At 36.3% G+C, this 22,247-nt stretch overlaps 1 protein-coding gene across 2 annotated transcripts in view; it reads left to right on the forward strand.

Annotated features, from left to right (window-relative positions):
- Positions 1-22,247, forward strand: part of STK26 (serine/threonine kinase 26) — a 59,429-nt gene that overhangs the window by 16,477 nt on the left and 20,705 nt on the right. The window contains exons 3-4 of one of the 2 annotated variants that reach the window (XM_012764744.2): positions 19,601-19,831; positions 20,404-20,475. In XM_012764744.2, coding sequence (XP_012620198.2) covers positions 19,601-19,831; positions 20,404-20,475 — 303 coding nt within the window. The remainder of the gene's footprint in view (positions 1-19,600; positions 19,832-20,403; positions 20,476-22,247) is intronic. The other variant, XM_012764743.2, reaches the window with a different exon arrangement.

The following is a 22,247-nucleotide window of genomic DNA, read 5'->3' on the forward strand; positions in this document are numbered from 1 at the left end:
TTCTTGTTGCTTATGACTTCTGTGATAAAAGTTATATTTGCATAATTAATTTGTTATGGCAAGAAAATGTCTAAAGAGTCTTTTGGTTGGCAGAAAGCTTGTGAAAGATCAGGGAAAAGAACTGACGATGTGGGGTTGGTTATTTCAGCTGCTTTTCTATTTAAGATGTGCAATTTTGGTGACATGTATATTGGGCCAATAAATTGTTTATAGATACTTGGAGTCATTTTGGGTGGCATTTTTTTTCCTCTGTAGCCAAAATGAATACTTTTCATTAGTGAGGAAAAATGTCAGAATATCACTGGATTTTATTTGGCTAATTTGGACTACTGTTTTATGGGGAGGGGAGTCTCACTTTCAAATAATTGGACTTAATATCATTGTTACTTTTCCAGTAGATTCTGGCATTAAAGGTCTCCCTCAGGGAATGATTAAAACAGTTCTTTGGAGCATTTCAACGCTGAGTAGCATCTCAGATGTACGTTTCAATAAGTTTGCCTAATGACTTTTTAGCACCACTTGATTTATGTTTTGGCTGAGAGAAGAGTTCTAAATAGTAGTGGTCCAATTACATTTTTCTAAGAACACCTATGGATACTAAATATTGTATTATTTCTATTTTGACATTTAACTTTCCAGTGGTTTAGAAGGTATAAATGTCTTTATACTTACAAAAAAAGAAAAGAAAAGAAAAACCACTGTTTTCTGCCCAGGGACTGCAGCCCCCTCTCTGAGTTCCAGGAAAGAGACAGCTCTCTCCTTTTGTCCACCCACATGCCTGGGTTCTGGGTCAATCTGTAACTAGAAGAATTTTAATTTTATTACTCTTGTGTGTATTTTTTGATGATAGTGCATCATGCAGTTATAGCGTAGGGGTGATATTGGTTGAAAGATAAGGCACAGCTTTAGATGTTTTGTAAAAACTCCCTTAACTGAAAAGATGATCCGTTCATTGTGAAAGAATATTCTTATTTAATATGGCCAAGTGGTTCCAGAGCTTGAGAATTTAATATTTTCCTTGTAGGACACTAAATCATTTCTTCTTACTACTAGATTGAAGGATGTAGTGTATTCTGTTCCACTATACTGTGTAATAATGCCTGCATGCCTCTCTGCAAATGTAAAGGAAAGGAATTAATTGCATAGATAACTCTTAAGCTCTCAAACTGTGAGTTTGAGGGATTCTGCTCAGGAGTTGGGACCAGGTTATTATTTGTAAAAGATAAGGCACACACGCTACAGGGTGTCCTGAAAGTCGCCATACATAGGAAAAATGGGAAATTGTAGCTAAATGTATCTTTATTTATAAAATATTCATTACAAAATCTTACAAAATTTTTCCTTTGTATGGAGACTTTTGGGACACCCTGTATTTATATTTTGAAGGGATCATGTACATATTCTAAGCAAATTTTGAATTAGATGTAATTAATTTTCTACTGAGACAATTAATGAGTAATTATGTTTTTACTGTGAGTAATTTTCTAAGAGAAAATTATGATGTTTGGCTTAGGCTTTGGACAAAAGGAAAGTTCCTTGTAATGTTGGATTTTTAAGTTCTCTCTAGTAAATATTGTTGAATGCCTGTATTTTTTGAACATAATTATCACCATCTTCCAGTAGTGTTTTTGGAACTTTGTTAATCTAATTCAGCCTTTCTCAACCAGGGTTCCCCATCTGAATGATAAAACAGAGAAAATGATTTTGAGGTACTGTCTTCTTAATTCTCCCAAGAAGGACATATAATGAAGCCTGATTATAGATGCTCCAGATTTTTGTTAATTTATTGCATGCAATAGGTTCCAAGCCCTGGCTACAGCCTGGTTGTGTGTAAACTGCAAGCTAAAAATATTTTTTACATTTTTTAAAGGGCTGTTAAAAAGGAAGAAGATGTGACAGAGACTGAAACTGCAAAGTGTTCCTGACCCACAAAGCCTAAAATATTTACTAGCTGGCCCTTTACAGAAAAGTTTGCTTGCTTACCCCTGCCTTAGGGCATTGAACGCCATTGAGAATTGCTGATCTAAAGGAAGGAAACATTTTTATAGAATTTTCACTGAGGTTGAGGATATAGTATGATAATAGAAAAGTTTTTCTCTTTGCTAACTCACTGGTATATTGGTCCCATTGTAATGTTTAATTCAAGGAAAGACTTCAGATCATAGTATTATAAATAGGTAGACATTTTTCTTTTGCTTTTTAGAGATAAATTTTAGCCATTGAATTATATAGAAAGTTATGTTGGTAATGAATTGACAAATTTTGTGTATGTGTTTGTGTACAGATATATTTTAACATTTTTCTCAGTTTCTAAAGATAGAAAAGTGGGTAAATTTTATGAAGTAATATAAGGGATGGCAGGGAAGAGCCTTAATTGCTTTTATCAGTATTTTAAATTAAACAGCCACATCTATTAGAGAAGGAAAGTGAATAGCTAGTGTTAACTGTCAGATATAATCACATTTGTTTCCTCCTTGTACTGAGTAAGTGTCTTCACCCTACAATTAACATCTCAGGTACCTTGTCAGCAGTAAGGAGAATAATACTTAATCAAAAATGCATTAAAATTATTAGATCATAGCATATGAAATAATCAGGCTCTGCCAATGCCACTTAACTACTTGATTTAGTGGGGGAGGTGCCTCCCGCCATTAAACATGTATTGGCAAATCACAAAATTATGAAGGGAAAAAAAGACCAGCAGGCATTACTTGTAATTTGCTACTGATTTCCTTTATCTCCATATTCACTTAATCATGAAGTTCTTTCAGCATTTTTCTTCTGGAAAATGTCATATCGTCCCTTCTTTTGTCACACCATTCTGGCCTTTGTTACTAAGTAGACTTGAGGCTGCGTGCAGACATGATGGAGTTACCTGAAACACAGTCTTTATTTTTTCACTCATCTGCTTGAAAGCTTTCAGCGGCTCCCTACTGGCCTGACCAGAAATTCGGAGGAAAGATGAGTCTAGCCAGGCTGCTGAGATAGTCAGGAAAGGCAGTACTGGGTAGCTGTGCTGGCTTTACGACTGGGTGTGAAGAAGGGAAAGAAAGGAAGGGAATGAAATTAGCCAAAGCAAGGAAGGACAGAGAGTTTGTAAGGTTGTGTTTTTCAAAATGTTTTATAAATCTTTTGGGGGCAGGCAATGAGGATTTGTTTGGTGAATGATACTTTCTCTCTGATTAGGGTTATATTAAATAAAAGGTACAAGTCAGCTCAAGTTGTAGATCACTGATCGTTTTGGGTAGACACTGTTCAAAGCATTTTAATTACTTTGAATTGCTCATCAAGCTTATTTTGGCTCTGGCAATTCAAGAACTAATTAAGGAACTTTGTCATTTGTCTCCATCCTGAGGTTACTTGTTTTTCATTGCTCTACCCACCCCATCCCTAGCTAGAAGTTACTCACAATAACATTTTAAAAGCCAAGTAGTTTATAAGGGTCACTTCCAGTTCTAAAATCTAACTACCCTTTACAGTTGAAAACAGACTACATAGCATTTTTTGAAGGAAAAAAATCAGTTTTTGTATATGTATTTAAATTTGGTACTTGATGTTGATTATCCTAATTGGAGAATCACAGCTTTGTTAAATTGATCACAAAATAGACAAGGACTATAAATTTCAACTAAATGCTTAGTTGAAAAATAAATGCTTTTTATTTAATAAATGCTTTGTATTTACATTGGTATATATTATGTTTGTCATATTTGTGTGGAGAACATGGAAACAGCTTTATGTTTAAAATGGTGTTTGTTAAAAATTAAAAGATTCAACTCACATTAGTAGATATCTCACAATTTCTTTTTTTTTAACATTTTGGTTACATTTTATATCTTTGCCTCTCCCTAGCAAGGGTTAGAGGTATGCCCTTCCCCTCCACAGTGCTCACCACATCCCTCAGATGTGGGTCTATGCCCCAACCCCCGAATCCCTGGTGAACACTACCACCCTTTGAGCACCATAGTGTTAATCAATCAGTACCAATTTGATGGTGAGTACATGTGTGGCCCATTCTTCTGATCTTGTGTCACCTCACTTTAGATAATGGGCTTAAGCTTAATCCAGGATAATATAAGCAGTGCTGATATCTCACAATTTCAATAGCATTTTCCCCTTTATTTGAACATTTAATTCGCACTTTGGTAACCTCAGCAATGTTAGTACATATCAATGGGTGTAAATACTGGTGAATTTTTACCCATAGGGATAGGAATTAGGATATTCACAAGTGCTGTTGACAATGGGCTATGGGAGGGGATGGATACAGATTTGAGAAATTTTAGTTCAGGAATACTTGGGGAACTTCAAGAGGAAATAAATTCATAACAAAAAGTATGAGAGTCTTCTAAGCTGGAATTCTTTGGGGAAACGGAAATATGACAATATTTAGGGCTTTCCCCCCCAAATGAATGGTACTCCCTATGCAGAGGAAAGGGAATAATGATAATGAGGATGCTGAAATCCAGGCATTTGTCTTGTTAAATGTAAGCTCCTTTCTCATATATTGAGTGTATTGTCATGCTCAGTGCAGAGCTAACTTTTAGACTCATTTGTAATAGTTCTTCTTAGCTCAGGTTTTTAAGTACAGCTATTTCACATATATACACACACTCACCATTTTACTTGGTTTTTGAATATATTCTTATTTATTAATGCACTGTTCCAAATCTTCTAAAGACGTAGATAGGGTATAAAAAAACTGACAAAAAGCATTGTTTTAACCTTGTACACATAAACACACACTCTGAGGATATTTTTCACTTTGGGGAAATGAAAAATAGATTTTTAAAAATATTGTTGAAAATATTCTTTTAAAGTATCCTATAATCGCTCTGCTCCATTCTTAGTGTTTGCCAAGATTAAAATCGTTTGCTATTGATGGCATCATGCCATCAGTATCATTTTCCTGTGATCACAGAATGTTAAAGACAGCAGGACCCAAGAGATAATTTCCCTTAGTCCTAAGATTCCTTTGGGTAACTCATTGAAAATACTATTTGATTAAATTCATTCAGACTATAGATTTGATTAAGGAGGAAAATGTTGGAGGGAAATTATTCTGCAGCCACTTTCTCATTAAGAATGAAAAGGTAAGTCTATGTAAAATTCCACTTTTTCAATCAGTGTTAATTTTCTAAAAGAACTCATGGTGTTAATAATTTAGTGCTGTGCTTACAAGCTTCAAACCTATTGATTTTAATTGGAGTTCTGCATCTAGAAGAAAGATAGGCAGTGAGCAAATCAATTTTGTTTTAATCCAATGCATTTTAATAAGTGTGCTAAAGATTCACCCTAACATTACCCGTGATAGTTCGATATTTGCTATAAAGGGCTGCTGTCTTAGAGTCTAACTGAAGGTGTTTATTTCTGAAAGTACTAGAATGACATCCTTTCATTTTACATCTAATATAGGCAGCATATAATGAGGCTCTTAAAGTCCATCACGTTGAAGTGCCCTGTGTGGGCTTGATTAAATAATGGCCTGAATAAATTAGGATACCTGTTTTATCATTTATATATTAACAGAATCTTTGTCTTCCTTTCATTCTATGGCCTTTTTCCCCATTTCCAAATGAATATTTTATAGTTAGGTTTTGTTATTAATCCCAGGCCGTATTTATGTAAAATCTTGTTTAGTCTGTAATAATCCCTTTAATTTTAACCTTCAAGCTTATGGTTAAACCTGACCCCTGGTTGCATTGTGTATTTTTATATGCGTTTAGCCCAACTAAATTAAAAAATGTCCAGCAGAGTAATATGCAAACTATGGCTCTTTGAGGCCTCTAATCTTTGCATGAGAGTATGAAAGCATCCTAGATGCTCAAGGACATGTAGATCTGGTTAATAGTAATTGCAGATGTACTTCCAAAATCAGATTTGTGTATACCACTGATATAAATCCTATGTGTGTGGCTACTACAAACTCTTTTTGGGGGCATAGCTCCATATTCAAGAATTGCTTGTTGTTTTTGCACAATGTACCAAAACTTGTGGGGTACAGAAAACAACAGTGCTAAGAGGGAAGTTTAGGGAGAGGGTCATGCTGGAGACTCAGACTTGTGAGGGGACGGGGGAAAGGGCATTTATTGAAACCTTAAAATCTGTACCCCCATCATATGTCGAAATAAAAAAAAAAAAGAGGGAAGTTCAGTTGCATTAAATGCCTACACCAATATCTGATGAATATAGATGCAAAAACTCTCAACAAAATACTAGCAAACCAAATCCAACAGCACAGAAAAGATAATATACCATGATCAAGTTGGATTCTTCCCAGAGAAGAGTCTGCTAGGTTTTGTTCAATGGGAAAAAAAAAAACAAACAAGATTGTAAGTGACTATCATATTCTTTTTACTACATCTGCATGTGTATAGTTTAACTTTGAACACTGACTGTTTTCAGACATGTTTGCATCCCAGAGATGCAAGGATGGTCTAACATACACAAATCAATAAGTGTGATACATTACATAAAGAGAAGGAAGGATAAAAACCCATATGATCATATCAATAGATGCAGAAAAGGCATTTACTAAAATTCAACATGCCTTCATGATAAAAGCCCTCCACAAATTAGGCTTAGAACGAGCAAACCTCAGCATAATAAAAGCCATATATGACAAACCTATAACTAACATCATACGGAATGGGGAAAAGTTGAAAGCATTTTCTCTAATAACTAGAACAAGACAAAGATGCCCACTTTCCCCACTTCTATTAAACATAGTACTGCAAGTCCTAGCCAGAACAATCAGACAAGAGAAAGAAATAAAAGGCACCCCAGTGGAAAAAGAGAAAGTCAAATTATCTCTCTTTGCTGATGATATGATCTTATATCTAGGAATCCCTAAAGACACCACCAAAACAACTCTTAGATTTGATAAATGAAGTCAGTAAAGTTTCAGAATACAAAATCAACATACAAAAATCAATAGCATTTGTATACACCAATGACAGTCCAGCTGAGAAAGAAGTCAAGAAGGCAATCCCATTTCCAATAGCTACACAAAATAAAATATCTAGGAATAAAGTTAACCAAGGAGGTGAAAGATCTCTACAACAAAAACTGCAAAACACTGATGAAACAAATTGTAGATGACACAAACAAATACAAAAACATCTTGTGCTTGTGTATCAGAAGAATTAATATTGTTAAAAATACAATACTGCCCAAAGCAATCTACAGATTCAATACAATCTCTAACAAAATGCCAACATCATTTTTCACAGAACTAGAAAAAATAACCCTTAAATTCATATGCAAACAAAAAGTGCTCAAATAGCCAAAGCAGTCCTGAGGAAAAAGAACAGAGCTGGAGGCATCACATTGCCTGACTGCAAATTATATTACAAGTAACCAAAACAACATGGTACTGGTGTGGAAATAGACATAGAGATCAATGGGAGAGAATAGCAACTCAGAAATAAAGCCATATATTTACAGCCAACTGATCTTTGACAAAGCCATCAAGAACATACATTGGGGAAAGGACAGCCTCTTTAATAAATGGTGCTGGGAAAGTTGGATTGCCATATGTAGAAGAATGAAACTGACCACTATATCTCACCATATACAAAAATCAACTCAAGGTGGATTGAAGACTTAAATGTAAGACCCAAAACTATAAAAATACTGGAAGAAAACTTAGGGAAAACTCTTCTGAATATTGGTCCAGGCAAAGAATTTATGACTAAGACTTCAAAAGCACAGGCAACAAAAACAAAAATAGACAAATGGGACTTAAATGAACTAAAAAGTTACTGTACAGCAAATAAGTAATCAACAGAGTGAAGAGATAAACCTGTAGAATGGGAGAAAATATTTGCAAACTATTTATTTGACGGGGGACTAATATCGAGATGATACAAGGAAATGAAACAACAACCACCAAAATCCCATTAAAAAGTAGGCAGAGGACATGGATAGACATTTTTCAAAAGAAGATATACAGATGGTCAACAAGTATATGGAAAAAATACTCAACATTACTTATCACCAGAGAAATGCAAATATTTACCACAATGAGATAATCATCTTCCCCTTGTCAGAATGGCTATTATTAAAAAGACAAAAAATAACAGATATTGATGAGGATGTGGAAAAAAGGGAAGTCTTATACACTGTTGGTGAGAATGTAAATTAGTACAGCCTCTATGGAAAACAGTATGGAGATTTCTCAAAGAACTAAAAATAGAACTATAATTAGACATAGCAATCATACTATTAAGTATCTATCCAAAGGATAAGAAATCAATATATCCAAAAGATGCCTGTACTTGTATGTTTATCACAGCACTATTCACAATAGCAAAGATACGAAATCAACCCAAGTGTCTATCAACATACTAATGGATAAAGAAAATGTTGTGTATAACCACAATGGAATACTATTCATTCATAAAAAGAAATGAAATCATGTATTTTGCAGCAACATGGATGGAACTGGAGGTCTCTATCTTAGTGAAACAAGCCAGGCACTAAAAGTCAAATATATGTTCTCTCTTATAAGTGTGTACTAAATAATGTGTACATGTGCATAGAGAGTGGAATGATACATAATGGAGACTCAGAAGGGGGGGGTATGATGAGAAATGAGTGGGTACAAAGTACAGTATTTGGGTGATGGATACTCTAAAAGTTCTGACTCTACCACTATGCAATTTATGCAGGTAACAAAATTGCACATGTACCCCATAAATTTGTACAGTTAATTAAAAGAACTGCTGTTTTGCAACCTAAAGAACTCTCTCTCCAGTTGAAAGTAAAAACTTTCGAAAAATTTTTTTTGTTAATCGCATGGGAGAATGGGGATTGACTTAATATTTCATGTCTATTTTAACATCCTTCAGTATTGAATGTAATCTCTCTTGTACCAAAAGTCAGAAATCAAATTTTAAATGAAAAGATAACCTTATGCCAAAGATTTCATATTAGGAGGGCCCCTAGGAAAATATCTTGCTACATCCAAGGGCCACAGTGTATAAAGTATCCTGCTAGGTATCTTGAGGGTGCCTGACACTGAGTAAGACAGAGCCCTATCCTTAATGAGCTTACTGTTTAAAATAGAAAGGTCATGTCAATGAAAGACAATGCAAACATAGTAAAATGTGTGCTTTAATGCAGGTGCAAGCAAAAGCCTGTGGGAGGGCAGAGGATAAAGCAATGAATTATGTTTGGTTATTCAGCTTCCTGTAGACCAGGGGTCCTCAAACTACGGCCTGCGGGCCACATGCGGCCCACCGTGTGTTTTTGCCACCGCTGCCTGTCCTGCTTTGCAGCCGACTAGTCCAGGGCCCACGGTGTGCATGTGTTGAATGTCCCTCCAATGGTCTGAGGGACAGAGAACTGGCCCCCTGTTTAAAAAGTTTGAGGACTCCTGCCCTAGACAGCTGGGAAGTTTTTTCGTTTGTTTGTTTGTTTTTTTCATTAGGATGCTAAGATTTTCAGAGGTAGAGAAGGAGAGACAGAGTATTGTAGACTGAGAAAATGGCATGAGTCAAAGGTTCAAAAAATAAAAAAATGTAGAGTCATTCCATAATGAAGCATTGCATTTAAGTTTGTGTGTCTAAGCCACTACCTACCGAAGCACTGGGCTTGAGATATGGTAAGATATTCCTGGAATTTTTCCTTTGGGCACTTAGTTTTATTGGATGTTTAAGTTCTATATATGGTTAAGTATGTTACTTTCAGAATACTACTTTACTTTCTGAATGAATTTACATTTAAAGGACAGGAAGATTAATAGAACATTAGGTCCTGTATGAGCTGAACTTCTAGCTCCCCTTAACTTCCTTGGGGACAGTCACTCATATATAATGCGACATGGCCAGTGTAAAGGGTGAGAGATCAGTCTGGAGAGTGACTTACTGTGCTGCTCTTTATCTATCCTTGGCTTTTAGGCCAGCTTCATTATAGTATCAAAGCATCAGGACTTGAATGTAGTAAACTAGTGATTCTGAATTTCTTACTGGAACAGTATGGTATATATTAATACTTTTCATTTGATCTGTCTTGTGCTGCTATAGACTTGGCCATGGGGCCAATACCATTTTATTACCTTATGTTTCAAAACTAGGGTTGTCAACTTCTAGTGATAAAGGAAGGGGAACAAAGGGACTTGGCTTCTAATACTTGACAGATTCACACAGCTTCAAAACACCAAGGAATTTAAAGATCATCAAGTCCACCTCTCTCCCTCATTATACAAATGGTGAAGCCGACATTTAATCACTGATTTCTTGTAATTTCCAGAATAAGCAAAATTAAGCCAATTTTGCCTGACCTCTCTGCTGCTCTCTTTACCTGTGTAATACTTATGATAAACCAGACCTCCTTTCCTTTGGAATGGCTTTAAGGTCAGAGAGGAATGAGCTAAATGATGCAATGGAATTTGCATCCAGCATTTATTGTGATGATAGCCTTGACTTTTGGTTTATTGAGAAAAGAATGTGATTGTTTGCAGGATGTTTCTTTCCCCTTACCCATGGATATAATTAAAGGTTTAAGGGAACTTCAGATCCCAGAAAGTTAGTCAAAAGACAAAATTAGTTATTTCCTTTAATTTAAGAAGGCTTAGATCCAAAGATGTTTTACCTGGCTAGACAAGGTAATCTGACATTTCTACTCTCAATTAAAATAACAGGAATGTGAAAACCTCCATATCTGGGAAATGGAGCTAATAAAAGTATTGCCTGTTAGGACTTTGGGTCTTGCTTGAGGATTTTTAAGATGAAGGAAGGTATGATTAAATTTCCTTTCATTCTTCCTGTGTTTCATTTTCCTTTGGAAAAAATGTGGTATGTGGTAAAGTGACAATAGAATCAAAGAAACGCTTCATTCCTCCTTACCCAGTTGAAAATTGAACTGTCATACAAACATGTAAAGAACTGCATTATTCACATCCCAGAATGTGTCCTGCTTGTTTCCTTGTTCTTTTTTCTGATCTAAGCTGGGGTACAAAGAAGAATGCAAGTTTTAGGCAGTAGAGAAAGCTCTTCTCCTATCCTCTCTTGAGTAGGAGGAATTAAGACAAAGGAATATTACCAATTATCCTTTTATTCTTAAAGATGAAGTAGACTCAAAATTATTAATCAGGAGAAACTCCTCAAAGTGCTATGTTATTCATTCAGCTATGTCAAAACCTTTTGTAATAATTTTAATGAAGTTATCTTTTACTAAAATATTTGCATTCTAAGTATTTTTGCTAATGAGACCCATTTAAAAATAGGAATAATAAAAGGGAGATGAAAAAGTACTTATAACTTTAATTTTATTTCAGCTTTATGAACACATTTTTCTTATTGCTGTGTACAATGTTGCTGAAAGTTTAAATAGTTGCCTTAAGAGTACAAAATAATGCTGTGTGAGACCTTTGACTTTATGCTTTGCCTTGAAGACCAGGGTTGCAATGCTGCTGCCTCATCCATCTCCAAACTGCCTTTTAAGTGGGTGGTTAAAGACAGAGACTCAACTGTGAGTTGATAAAATGCTGTCTGATGACCACAAGGAATTCTAACTACATTTGATTTATCTCATTGCATACACGTAGAACCTGGCAGTTTGACTGCTACTTTATGTTATGAAGGCAAGTTATAATAACCTTTGAGAGAGAGATAAAAATGTGAGTACACCATAAAAATAGGTAAACTAAGAACATTTTCTTTATATACTTAGTTAAATATTTTGAGCTGTTATAAACATGGAAATACAAACTTAAACAACTGTCCACATAAAGAAATTTGGCCTGAAGCCAAATTCTCCATGTTTAATTTGAAACATACACAGAGACTTAATTTTTATCTGAGTTCTTATTCTGTCATATGCAAAATATAGTGAAGCTAAGTATTTTACTTCAGAAATATAAATCACAGAGGTCTCTTAAGAATTCCATAAAATTTTATCAGATACTTGTAATATGAACCTGAAGTTGTGCAAAGTAGAGAAAATACTCTGTTAACATCACATTCTTCAAAAGTTTAGGAAAATTTATAGACAGTTTGCATTATCCTTCTCATTAAAGTAATCTGAGCATTCACATGATCATTTGAATAATTCTGGGCCTTCATAAAACCCAGCATAAAATTAATAGTTGTTGCTAAATATTATTTTTATTCTTGGACAATTTCACCAATTTGTGGGTCTTTTTTATGAGCAGGACTGAAAACAGTATTAAGGGTTACTGCGGTCTACAACAAATCACTGATAAAGGTGAAATTGGAGCTGTTGGCTTCCTGACATTGAATCCTATGGGAATTGTGATATGGAATACCATCACTACTTTGCCTCCCATACCCTAGAGGCTGGCCTGTTCCAGTCTAGTTGTTGACATGGAAAATAAAAAGGGGGGTTGAGTATAGTAACCTTCCCAGAAAGTCAATATTACTTACAGATCACTTTTCTTTAAGATTATAATATAAAATATTTGGCAATTATGCATATATACAGGGGACAATCAGTTGCATAGCAGATCAAAATTATAAGAAATTATATCATTTGGACCAACATCTCTCCAACCCCTCCCCCACCCTCCCACCCTGCCACATACAACCACTCTAGCCTGCTCCTGGTAACCATTACACTCTCCTTATATGAGATCAACTTTTTTAGATTTCACATATGACTGAGATTATACGATATTTATCTTATAATGTCTTCTAGATTCATTTATATTGTTGCAAATGATTGGTCAAAAGATACAAAATTTTAGTTAGCTAGGAGGAATAAGTTCAAGAGATCTATTGTACCACATGGTAACTATAGTTAATAACAATATATTCTGGAAAAAGCTGAGAGTAGATGTTAAGTGTTCTCACCACAAAAATGATAAATATGTGATGTATATGTTAATTAGCTAAATTTATTAATTCTACAATGTATACGTTGTATACTTCAAAATATCATGTTGTACATGATAAATGTATACAATTTTATCTGTCAATTTAAAAAATAATAAATTATACCATAAATGGAAAAGTCATATTTTAAGTTTTTCAAGTTTTTTTTAAGTTTCAATTTTTCAAATTCTTTAAGTGTTGGGGTATTACAAAGTAGACATTGAACAATAGTGTGACCTGTTTATGATGGAAACTAATTTTGGTTTCATAGCAAAAGGAAGTTTAGTTTAAGTTACAAATAAATCCAAGCTGTAGTGAGAGAACCTTAGACATAAGAGTCAAGAGATCTGGGCTCAAGTTTGAGCTTTGCCACTAGTTAACTACCTTACATCTTTGAACAATTTATAACTTCTCTAGGCTACAGTTTTCTCCCTGTAAAAATAGATTCTGGATAAGATGTTTGCTAAGTTCCTGTCCTTCTCAAAGAGTCTCTAATTCTTTTAATTCCAGGGCTCTGTATCCCTTCTTAACCTTTTTCTATCTCTACCATCATTTTGATATAAATGGCTTTAAATTTCATAGCTTCCATTTGGTGGCATTAGCCTAGGACACACAGGCATACAATAAATGCTTGTTAATGGTGGTAATAAGGAGTTGGATTGAATGACCTATACATTTCCTTCCAGCTCTAAAAGCCTGTAACTGAGAGAGAAGTCAGTTGTGCTTGGATCATATGTGGCACTTTAAAAAGATAGTGAGTGCCCTGTGGTCTTGAATGTAGCAGCGCTAAGAGGTATATGACTGTTGACTTTAATTCTTTTTCTTTTTACTTTATCTTGGTTATAAACACTCAACAAACTTTTTAGGCAATGTTCATAGTGCATGTGAAAGATTTTAATATAGTCAATCATAATACAATAGTAATTCATTTTGAGATTCATGAAGCCACTAAAGAATGACTTTTATTTACATGCATTCTACTTATGAGATGACAAGAAACAATATAGACATGAGATTAATCCAGAAAGGCATTTTACCTCTAGCTTGGGAGAACTAATCTGAATAATTGGAATAGGTAGCTAACTAGATACACCTCTAGTTTTTAGGACATTGTAAGCCTAAAGTTTTTAGTTACTCTGATTGTTTACCATATGTCATTCCTGGTGCTCCCACTTGAGAATTTGAAGAAAATAAAGGATCTTGCTTTCTAAACCTTGATATCGTTAGAACAGTCTTTGTTCATTTCCTGTAATAGCCCTCCTCGTCAGTGAGTCACTGATAGTCCCACACATAGGCCAGTCTTTTTAAAGTGCAAAAGATTATTTTATACCTGAGAGCATTCATAGCGTGGCTTTTATTAAGGTATGAAGGCAAGTGCAAAGCATAGTAAGTTCAGCCTTACTCAGCTTGGTTGTTGGTTCTGGAAATTTGACACCTGAGCTCAACTCTTCTTGGTCAAATCCTCTGAAAAATCTATCTACTCTACCTTAAATCTATTAGTTTTTCACTTGCAGTCCCAAACTAGAGGTCTTACTTAGCCAGCTCAGATCCAAAGAAATAGATTATTTACCTTTGGTTCTTACCTTTGGCTCTCCAAGTCACATCTTTGTCTCTCCATGGTACTTGAACCTGAAGGCAAATTCTAAATCTGTCTACAGTTTTCTTGTTTCTCCTGGCCACCTATTCCTAATGCCCCTGATAGACACAGAATTTGGACCCATTTTCTACTAACTAGATCTAAGCTTTTACCCTTTGTCAGTGTTGGCTGTTAACCTCAAAACTCTATCATTAATTCACATCTTAGGGCTGGGAACGGTGGTTTATGCCTATAATCCCAGCACTTTAAGAGGCTGAAGCAAGAGGATTGCTTGAGGCCAGAAGTGCAAGACCAGACTGGACAACATAGTGAGACATTTGACTCTAAAAAAAAAATCACATCTAAACCTATTATATGCCCTATAGCCTATGCATAGATTGTATTGGGTAAAACAGTATTTTACAATATATACACAAAGAGGCTAGGCATGGTGGCTCATGCCTTGAATCCCAGAGCTTTGGGAGGCTGAGGCAAGAGGATTGCTTGAGACCAGGAGTTTGAGGCCAGCCTAGGCAACATAGTGATACCCTATCTCTACAAAATAAAAATAAACAATAAGAATATGTACACAAAGAGTATGGGATATGTTACTTGTTGATTGACAGATATACCTTTCTAGTCTTGAGAATAAGTGCAGTTGTCTCAGTATATTTGGGAGATTGGTTCCAGGACCCCCACATATACCAAAATCTGTGCATACTCAAGTCGCTCAGCAGGCCCTGTGGAACCCGCAGATTCAAAAAGTCAGCCTTCCGTATGTGTGAGTTTCACATTCCAGGAACACTGTATTTTTCACTCCAGGTTTGGTTGGTAAAAATCTGTGTATAAGTAGACCTGTGCAGTTCAAACTCATGTTGATCACGGGTCAACTGTGCTAATTTAAGAGACACATACTTAGAAGAAGTGTTGCAGATTTAATTTTTAAAATGTATGTATGTATAGTAAATACCAAAGTTCTCTTGGTTTTATTTTAATCTCCAAATTGTTCACTTTTAGTGTACAGAATTAGATGAGACCCATATGCTTGCCTGGGAAAAATAGGAATAATGAGCTCCCTGTAATCAAAGATACAAATTTCACATTTGTCTGCTCAGTGGTTCCCAAATGCTGATCTCAAGACTGGTACAAAAAATGACTACATAGGAATCACCTAAGGTGCTTTTTAAAAAATACTGGTTGCAGGGCCCTAATCTCAGATAGTCTGAATCAGTAGTTTTGGGGTGAGGACTAGGTATCTGCATTCTTAAAGTTATACAGGTAATTCTAATGTACAGCCAGGATAGGAGAGTATTTAGAGAATCTTTAAGAGTTCTTCCAGCCCTCTGTTTCTGTGGAGGTTTTTTTTGTCTGTTTTTTTTGGGTTTTTTTGAGACAGAGTCTCACTTTGTTGCCCAGGCTAGAGTGAGTGATGTGGCATCAGCCTAGCTCACAGCAACCTCAAACTCCTGGGCTCAAGCGATCCTCCTGCCTCAGCCTCCCGAGTAGCTGGGACTACAGGCATGCACCACCATGCCCGGCTAATTTTTTCTACATATATTAGTTGGCCAATTAATATCTTTCTATTTATAGTAGAGACGGGGTCTCGCTCTTGCTCAGGCTGGTCTCAAACTCCTGAGCTTAAATGGTCCGCCCGTCTCAGCCTCCCAGAGAGCTAGGATTACAGGCGTGAGCCACCATGCCCGGCCTGTTTCTATGGTTTAAGTATCCAAGAAGCCTTCTTCCATCTGCCCTTGACTTTCCACAGGAGGCAAGCAAGGCAATCACCTTAAATTTTCCCCTTTTGGACTTCCTGAAAGTATTTCCATACTGAATAGTTGTTGTTTTGTTGTTGTTGTTTTAGTGGTAATGATACCATCTGTCTAAGACTTAAATTGTAACAGTGTGCTTATAGCTGAAGGGTACAAATTCAAGTAAAAGAACAGGTAAAGCAGGTCAAGGAATAATGTGAATGCTCTGAGGTGGATCTGTGAGGTTTTCATTTTCACAGACCAGTTTTTTGTGGGGCATGTGGAAAGCATCTACCATTAGTTGTAAATCAATATGAGGTTAATTTAGCATTTCCTCCAATTTGCTGCTCCAGAACTTAGAGCCCTTTCCTGGGCTATGGCTTTGAGAAGGCATTGCAAATACAGATATAGAAGTAAATTATAATTTTACAGTAGAGGTAAGAAAGAATTAGAAACTTTAATACTCCTAATTAATATTTGATTTGGATAGAGAGGGAACTGACTTGATTTTCTTAGAGACTCCATAGAACAATGAGAATGATTGGACAAACCAGCTTCTTTATAGAGGTAGTTTTATTTGCATGACTTTTGCCCTGGTACTAAAAACAGAAAGTAAATCTGTTCTAATAAAGACTTAGGATACCTTGGTTTAAGATGATGAAGGGGAAATTAGAACTTGAATGTACAGGGGTTCAGGAATTGGTAAGTGGGGCAGGGATCTCTATCCCTCGATAGTTAGGGAAGTAAGGTTATACTAGTAAATCTTGTTTACATGATTCCCTCCACTCTGAAATTTGGTGTTTTGCATGAAAAATTTTAGACCCAAAATAAAAGAGTAGGAAGAGCAAACATTGTGTAAATGATGAGTCTTTCTCTTTTTCTGTCTCCAATTTGCTATTCCTTGATTTGAAATCTTAAATTATATTCATGAATTAGGATTTACTTCAGAGCTTCTTTAAAATGCAAACTGTGACTTGGTTTTTAAAATTTTGATTTATGTGTTTGCAAGAGCCCATTTATTATAGCAAGCAAGGAACAGCTGTATCCTCCCTGGGGTTGATTGTCTCAGTCAAATCCTTTTAAAACACTAATCAAGAAGATTAGGATTTAATTTTTGTTTCTTAAAAACAGAAAGTTCTTGTTATAAAGTTAATGAATACACACACTTCCCAGAGTGTTATCAGAAGGTACATAACCATATATTTTTTAATCAATGGCATATTTTCAAATTTTAGAATTATTTTGTAGTTGTGTCAGAAAAACTGAAAGGCTTATCATAGTTTTTTTCCAAGTCTACTGAATTTAGGAAGTTATAGGGAGGTGAACTCATCACCAAGCTATTTGGTGGGTATTTTTTGCCACAAGGTACTACGAAGCCAAGAATCATCACCCAAAGTAGGAAGAGGTAACTGTGGGTTAGCCACTCTGTAACAGTTTTCACAATGAAGTGCAATGTCTTTGCAAGAGAGGACACCAAGGAAATCAATAATGATGGTACTCAAGTTCTTGAGAAGGTATTATAACAAAATGTGAGAACTAAAGATGCATTTGCAACCTACTAGAAGCCTAAACTATATTTAAAAGCCCATATGGGAAGCTCAAGATGTATTTGTTCCATGTGGGTACTGGAGGTGGGTGGGGATACACAAGTAGCTCACAATATAAGAGACTTCCACGTGGAAAGTACATCTTTTACAAATGAAAAAAAATCTAATCAAGGGGGATGGGGAAGCTTATAAGGTAAACAGGTCATATGCAAACTGTATTTTAGGCATGTTGAAAAAAGAAAATTCAAATAATACAGCACACACATTACCTTTAAATATGACCTATAATATTTTGTTATATATGAGCTGTCACACTGACTCAAAACAGTTGTGTGTGTGCTGTATTATTTAGTGAAATTCTTTAAAAGTAGTCATAAGTTTTGAAGTTACCTTAAACAGAAGCAGTTTACTGTAGTGGTGGTGTGGCTGTTTGGTGGTCATGGTGCAAAGAACTTGGTAAGAGAAAAATAACAAACTTTAATGGCCTCTTTCTTTGTCTAAAGGAAGATATAAGGGACATGCTAAATCCATAAATTGATGGTCTCCTGAAATTGATGGTGATGTGAAACTAGGTAAAATCTTAGTAAATGAACAAGGTCCAATTGACAATTAAATATAGGTAGCTCACCAGAACTAGATAGCATCCTCCTATATTTTGAAGGAACTCAAAGTTTTGATTAATAAAGCAACTTAATAATGCACTTTGGGGGGTTGGAAATCTTGAGTTTCTACTTAATTAGCAATATATCTTCAGCAGTATGAGTTTATAGGCCGGGCGAGGTGGCTCACGCCTGTAATCCTAGCACTCTGGGAGGCTGAGGCGGGTGGATTGCTTGAGCTCAGGAGTTCGAAACTAGCCTGAGCAAGAGCGAGACCCCGTCTCTACTATAAATAGAAAGAAATTAATTGGCCAACTAATATGTATAGAAAAAATAAGCCGGGCATGTTGGCACATGCCTGTAGTCCCAGCTACTTGGGAGGCTGAGGCAGTCGGATTACTTGAGCCCAGGAGTTTGAGGTTGCTGTGAGCTAGGCTGACACCACGGCACTCACTCTAGCCTGGGCAACAGAGTGACACTCTGTCTTAAAAAAAAAATTGCATATTATAAAGAATATTTCTGAATCAGGAAAGGATGGTGAATTTATAAACCTAAGTCATGCCTATACATTTATTAACCTTAAAAAGCTATGTTTGATTCCAGATTTTATGGAAGCAAAGTTAACTTATTCTGGATCTTCACTATGAGATGAGTTGTGAAAGTTCAACATATTACCATTTTCTCATGAGTGCTAGCAATTGTAACAAAGGCACACAATCCTGTTTCAGCCATTGATGAGAACATTACATATAGAAAAGATCCCAAGCAAAAGAAAGCAAAAAACAAAGACTTGTAAAACCTGGAGTCTTTTGCATTCCGTGTTGTATAGATGGTGATTTGGAAGTGTGGTTGGGGTGATTGGGATATCTGAGTTGTAGACAGAGGAGAGTTAAAAGGTAATATTGACAGGATGTTACAATTTTAAATGATTCACCTTAGCTTAGGTTAGATGTTCTCTCACTATTGCTACATTTGCACTAATGTGAAAACTGTGTATGATCAGCTGCTTTCTTCCAAAAAGTGCCTGACCTTTTGTCAGGCACCAGATACCTTTGCTGTATGGGATTGTTTGTGGTAGCAGGATCAGCTAAGCCTGGTTGGTGTAGGTGATCCAATAGAATATGGACTAGCTGGCGATTTGGTATTACAATTGTTCTAACAAAGCACATGTGGAGATTCAAAGGAATGTGTATGCTTTAACAAATGTGTTATTGTCTTGTGTGATTTATTTTCCTTCATGTAAAAAATTTAATTCAAAACATTTGTGTTCTTTCTTTCTCCCCATCCCCTTTAGAATAATATAGCTGATCCAGAAGAACTGTTCACAAAATTAGAACGCATTGGGAAAGGCTCATTTGGAGAAGTTTTCAAAGGAATTGATAACCGTACTCAGCAAGTGGTTGCTATTAAAATCATAGACCTTGAGGAAGCCGAAGATGAAATAGAAGACATTCAGCAAGAAATAACTGTTTTGAGTCAGTGTGACAGCTCATATGTAACAAAATACTATGGGTCATATTTAAAGGTAATGCGTGTGCTGTATTATTTAAGTCATAAGGTATTTTCATTATAAGTTTTTTCCTTTTTTAATTCTTTCTTTGAAAAGCAATGGCTTAAATTAGGATTTGGCAGTCTTTGGCCTCTAGGCAGAATCCAGCTCCATTTATAGTGCCAAATACACTGTTGTTAGATTTAGCAGCTGTATCCTGAATGCATCCCAGTACTCAGCTGCACCCTTTTTCCACACCTGAACTTTTGGTTTGATGGAGGAACAGAAATACAGCTGGTCCTGGAGACATATCCTTTGTCAGGAAAGAGCTATCCCCCTGGGTTTCCACACACTATTCTCAGTGGCCTACTCTTTCTCAACCTCAAAATTAATGGAAGATGTATGTCATTTACTCCATTGAGTTACAGTATTTATTTACACATTTCTTTCTCCCACTGGATTTAGCTTAACCAGTCTTCATTTTTACATCAGTTAGTACGGGGTATGGCACATCTTAAGCACATGATAAATATTTACAAAAATGGAGTTAAGTGGAATAATATCTGTTCTCCCCTCTGAAACAAAAGTTGCATTTTTACTAGTTCCAGGATCATAGAATTAGCAGACACCTAAAAGTCCAGCAGACGGAGATGTTACTACATAATGGAAAACTTTGGTTGGTAAAATCCAAGAGTTATTGGGCTCCAGAGTTAGAAGTCAGAATTTGTGTCTATTAAAGTATGAAGAATAAAAAGCTAAAAAACTCTAGCTTAGTTTAGAGTTTAAATTATCTTAAAATTATTTATCCTTGGGTTGAAATTTTTCAAAGGAAGGCAGTATTAGATCTTTGCCTTTCAATGTTTATGTGCCTTTCAAGGTTTTGTTGTTATTGATCAATCTGTGTGCTAGGAAGAGTGTGTTTATAACTCATTCAGCTGTTGGGCCATGTAAAAATTAGTGCTTTTTATGCTCTCCTGACTAAATATATCCTAGGATATGTATCTATATCCTTTTCAAATTACCTGTCTTGAGTTCCATGGTTCTTATTTCTGCTTGATCAGTTCTGCTGTTGACACTGTCTATTGGATTTTTCATTCATTCCTTGTATTTTTCAACTCAAAAGTTTCTGGTTTTTTTTAAAATGACTTAATCTCTCTTAAATTTCTCATTTTGTTCATTTTTTGTTTTCTTGATTTTATTTAATTGGTTCTTTGTATTTTCTCAATTTTGGTGAGCTTCCTTAACAAAATTATTTTGAATTTTTCACCAGGCAGTTTATAAATCTCCATTTATTTGTAGTTAGCTACTGGGAAACTATTGTGTTCTTTTGGCAGTAAGATGTTTCTTTGGTTTTTCATGTTTCTTGTTGGCATATGTTGACGTCTGTGCATTTGGTGGAGCATTCACTTCTTCTAGCCATTACAGGTTTCAGTGTGGAAAGACCTTCCTCTATAGGATGGTGCAAGGGTAATGTTTAGGTAGGCTACAGAAGTCTGGCTCCAGTGAGGGCACAGCATCATGGTCTCTGTGCAATTCTGTCAACTGATATTACTGTTGACAAGATTGCAGGGATCCTCAGTGGTGAACATGTGAGTGTCCACAGCAATGGTGAGGGCCGTTGGGGGTCTTTGGTGTGAGGGCTGCTAGAGTCCTTCCACTCACTTTTTCTCTCACCAGGGAAATTATGACAGAGCGGATCCCTTTTGGCACTGGGTCTGGCTTGGAGTCCACTCTAGGTGGCACTGGTTTCTGATGAGTAATGCCCATGGAGTGGCCCCGGAGGTGAGGCCTCAAGTACAGGCATGCCTGGAAGGTCTACTGCTTTTTGACCTGGGGTGGTAATGGCACTGATGTCTGAGGTGTATCTTTCACTGCTGTGCTGGTAAGGATGTTCAAGGCATGGATGTTTGTGAAGTAGGTAAGGAACAAGAGAATGGGCATGCACCAAGCCATAGTGGTTCTGAGGGGAGGGAGGGACCTAGCTCTCTATAATAGCTGAGCTGGTGTCTAGACCACAGGCATACACAGAGGGACCTTTGCTCTGGGGTACAGGGTGTGAGCTAGTTCACAATGGCTGTGGGTGGCTCTGGTGTCCAAGCTGTGGATTTGCACAGTGTAGCCACAGATCCTATCTGGATGCTGGAGTATAGGCTAGCTTTCAACAGTGACTGTGTGGGTGTCTGGAGCACAGGCACACTCAGAGAGACCTTGGCTCCTGATCCCAAGGTGTGAGCTAGCTCACCGGGGTCATGCCTCAGGTGTCTGAAGCATGGTTAAGTGTAGTGTAGCCATAGAGCCTGGGTCTGGAGTCTGGGCATTGATGGGGCAGGGATGATTCGGGGGTCAGGAGCTTGCATAGGTTGGGAGAGTGGCAGCTCCTTTCCCCAAATAGCTCAACAGCATCTACTTCTTGAGGGGGAAAGGTTTTTGTAGACATGTCTCCCTCTCTGGG

The sequence above is a fragment of the Microcebus murinus genome, chromosome X (genome assembly GCF_040939455.1).
Source record: "Microcebus murinus isolate Inina chromosome X, M.murinus_Inina_mat1.0, whole genome shotgun sequence".
NCBI classification, from domain to species: domain Eukaryota; kingdom Metazoa; phylum Chordata; class Mammalia; order Primates; family Cheirogaleidae; genus Microcebus; species Microcebus murinus.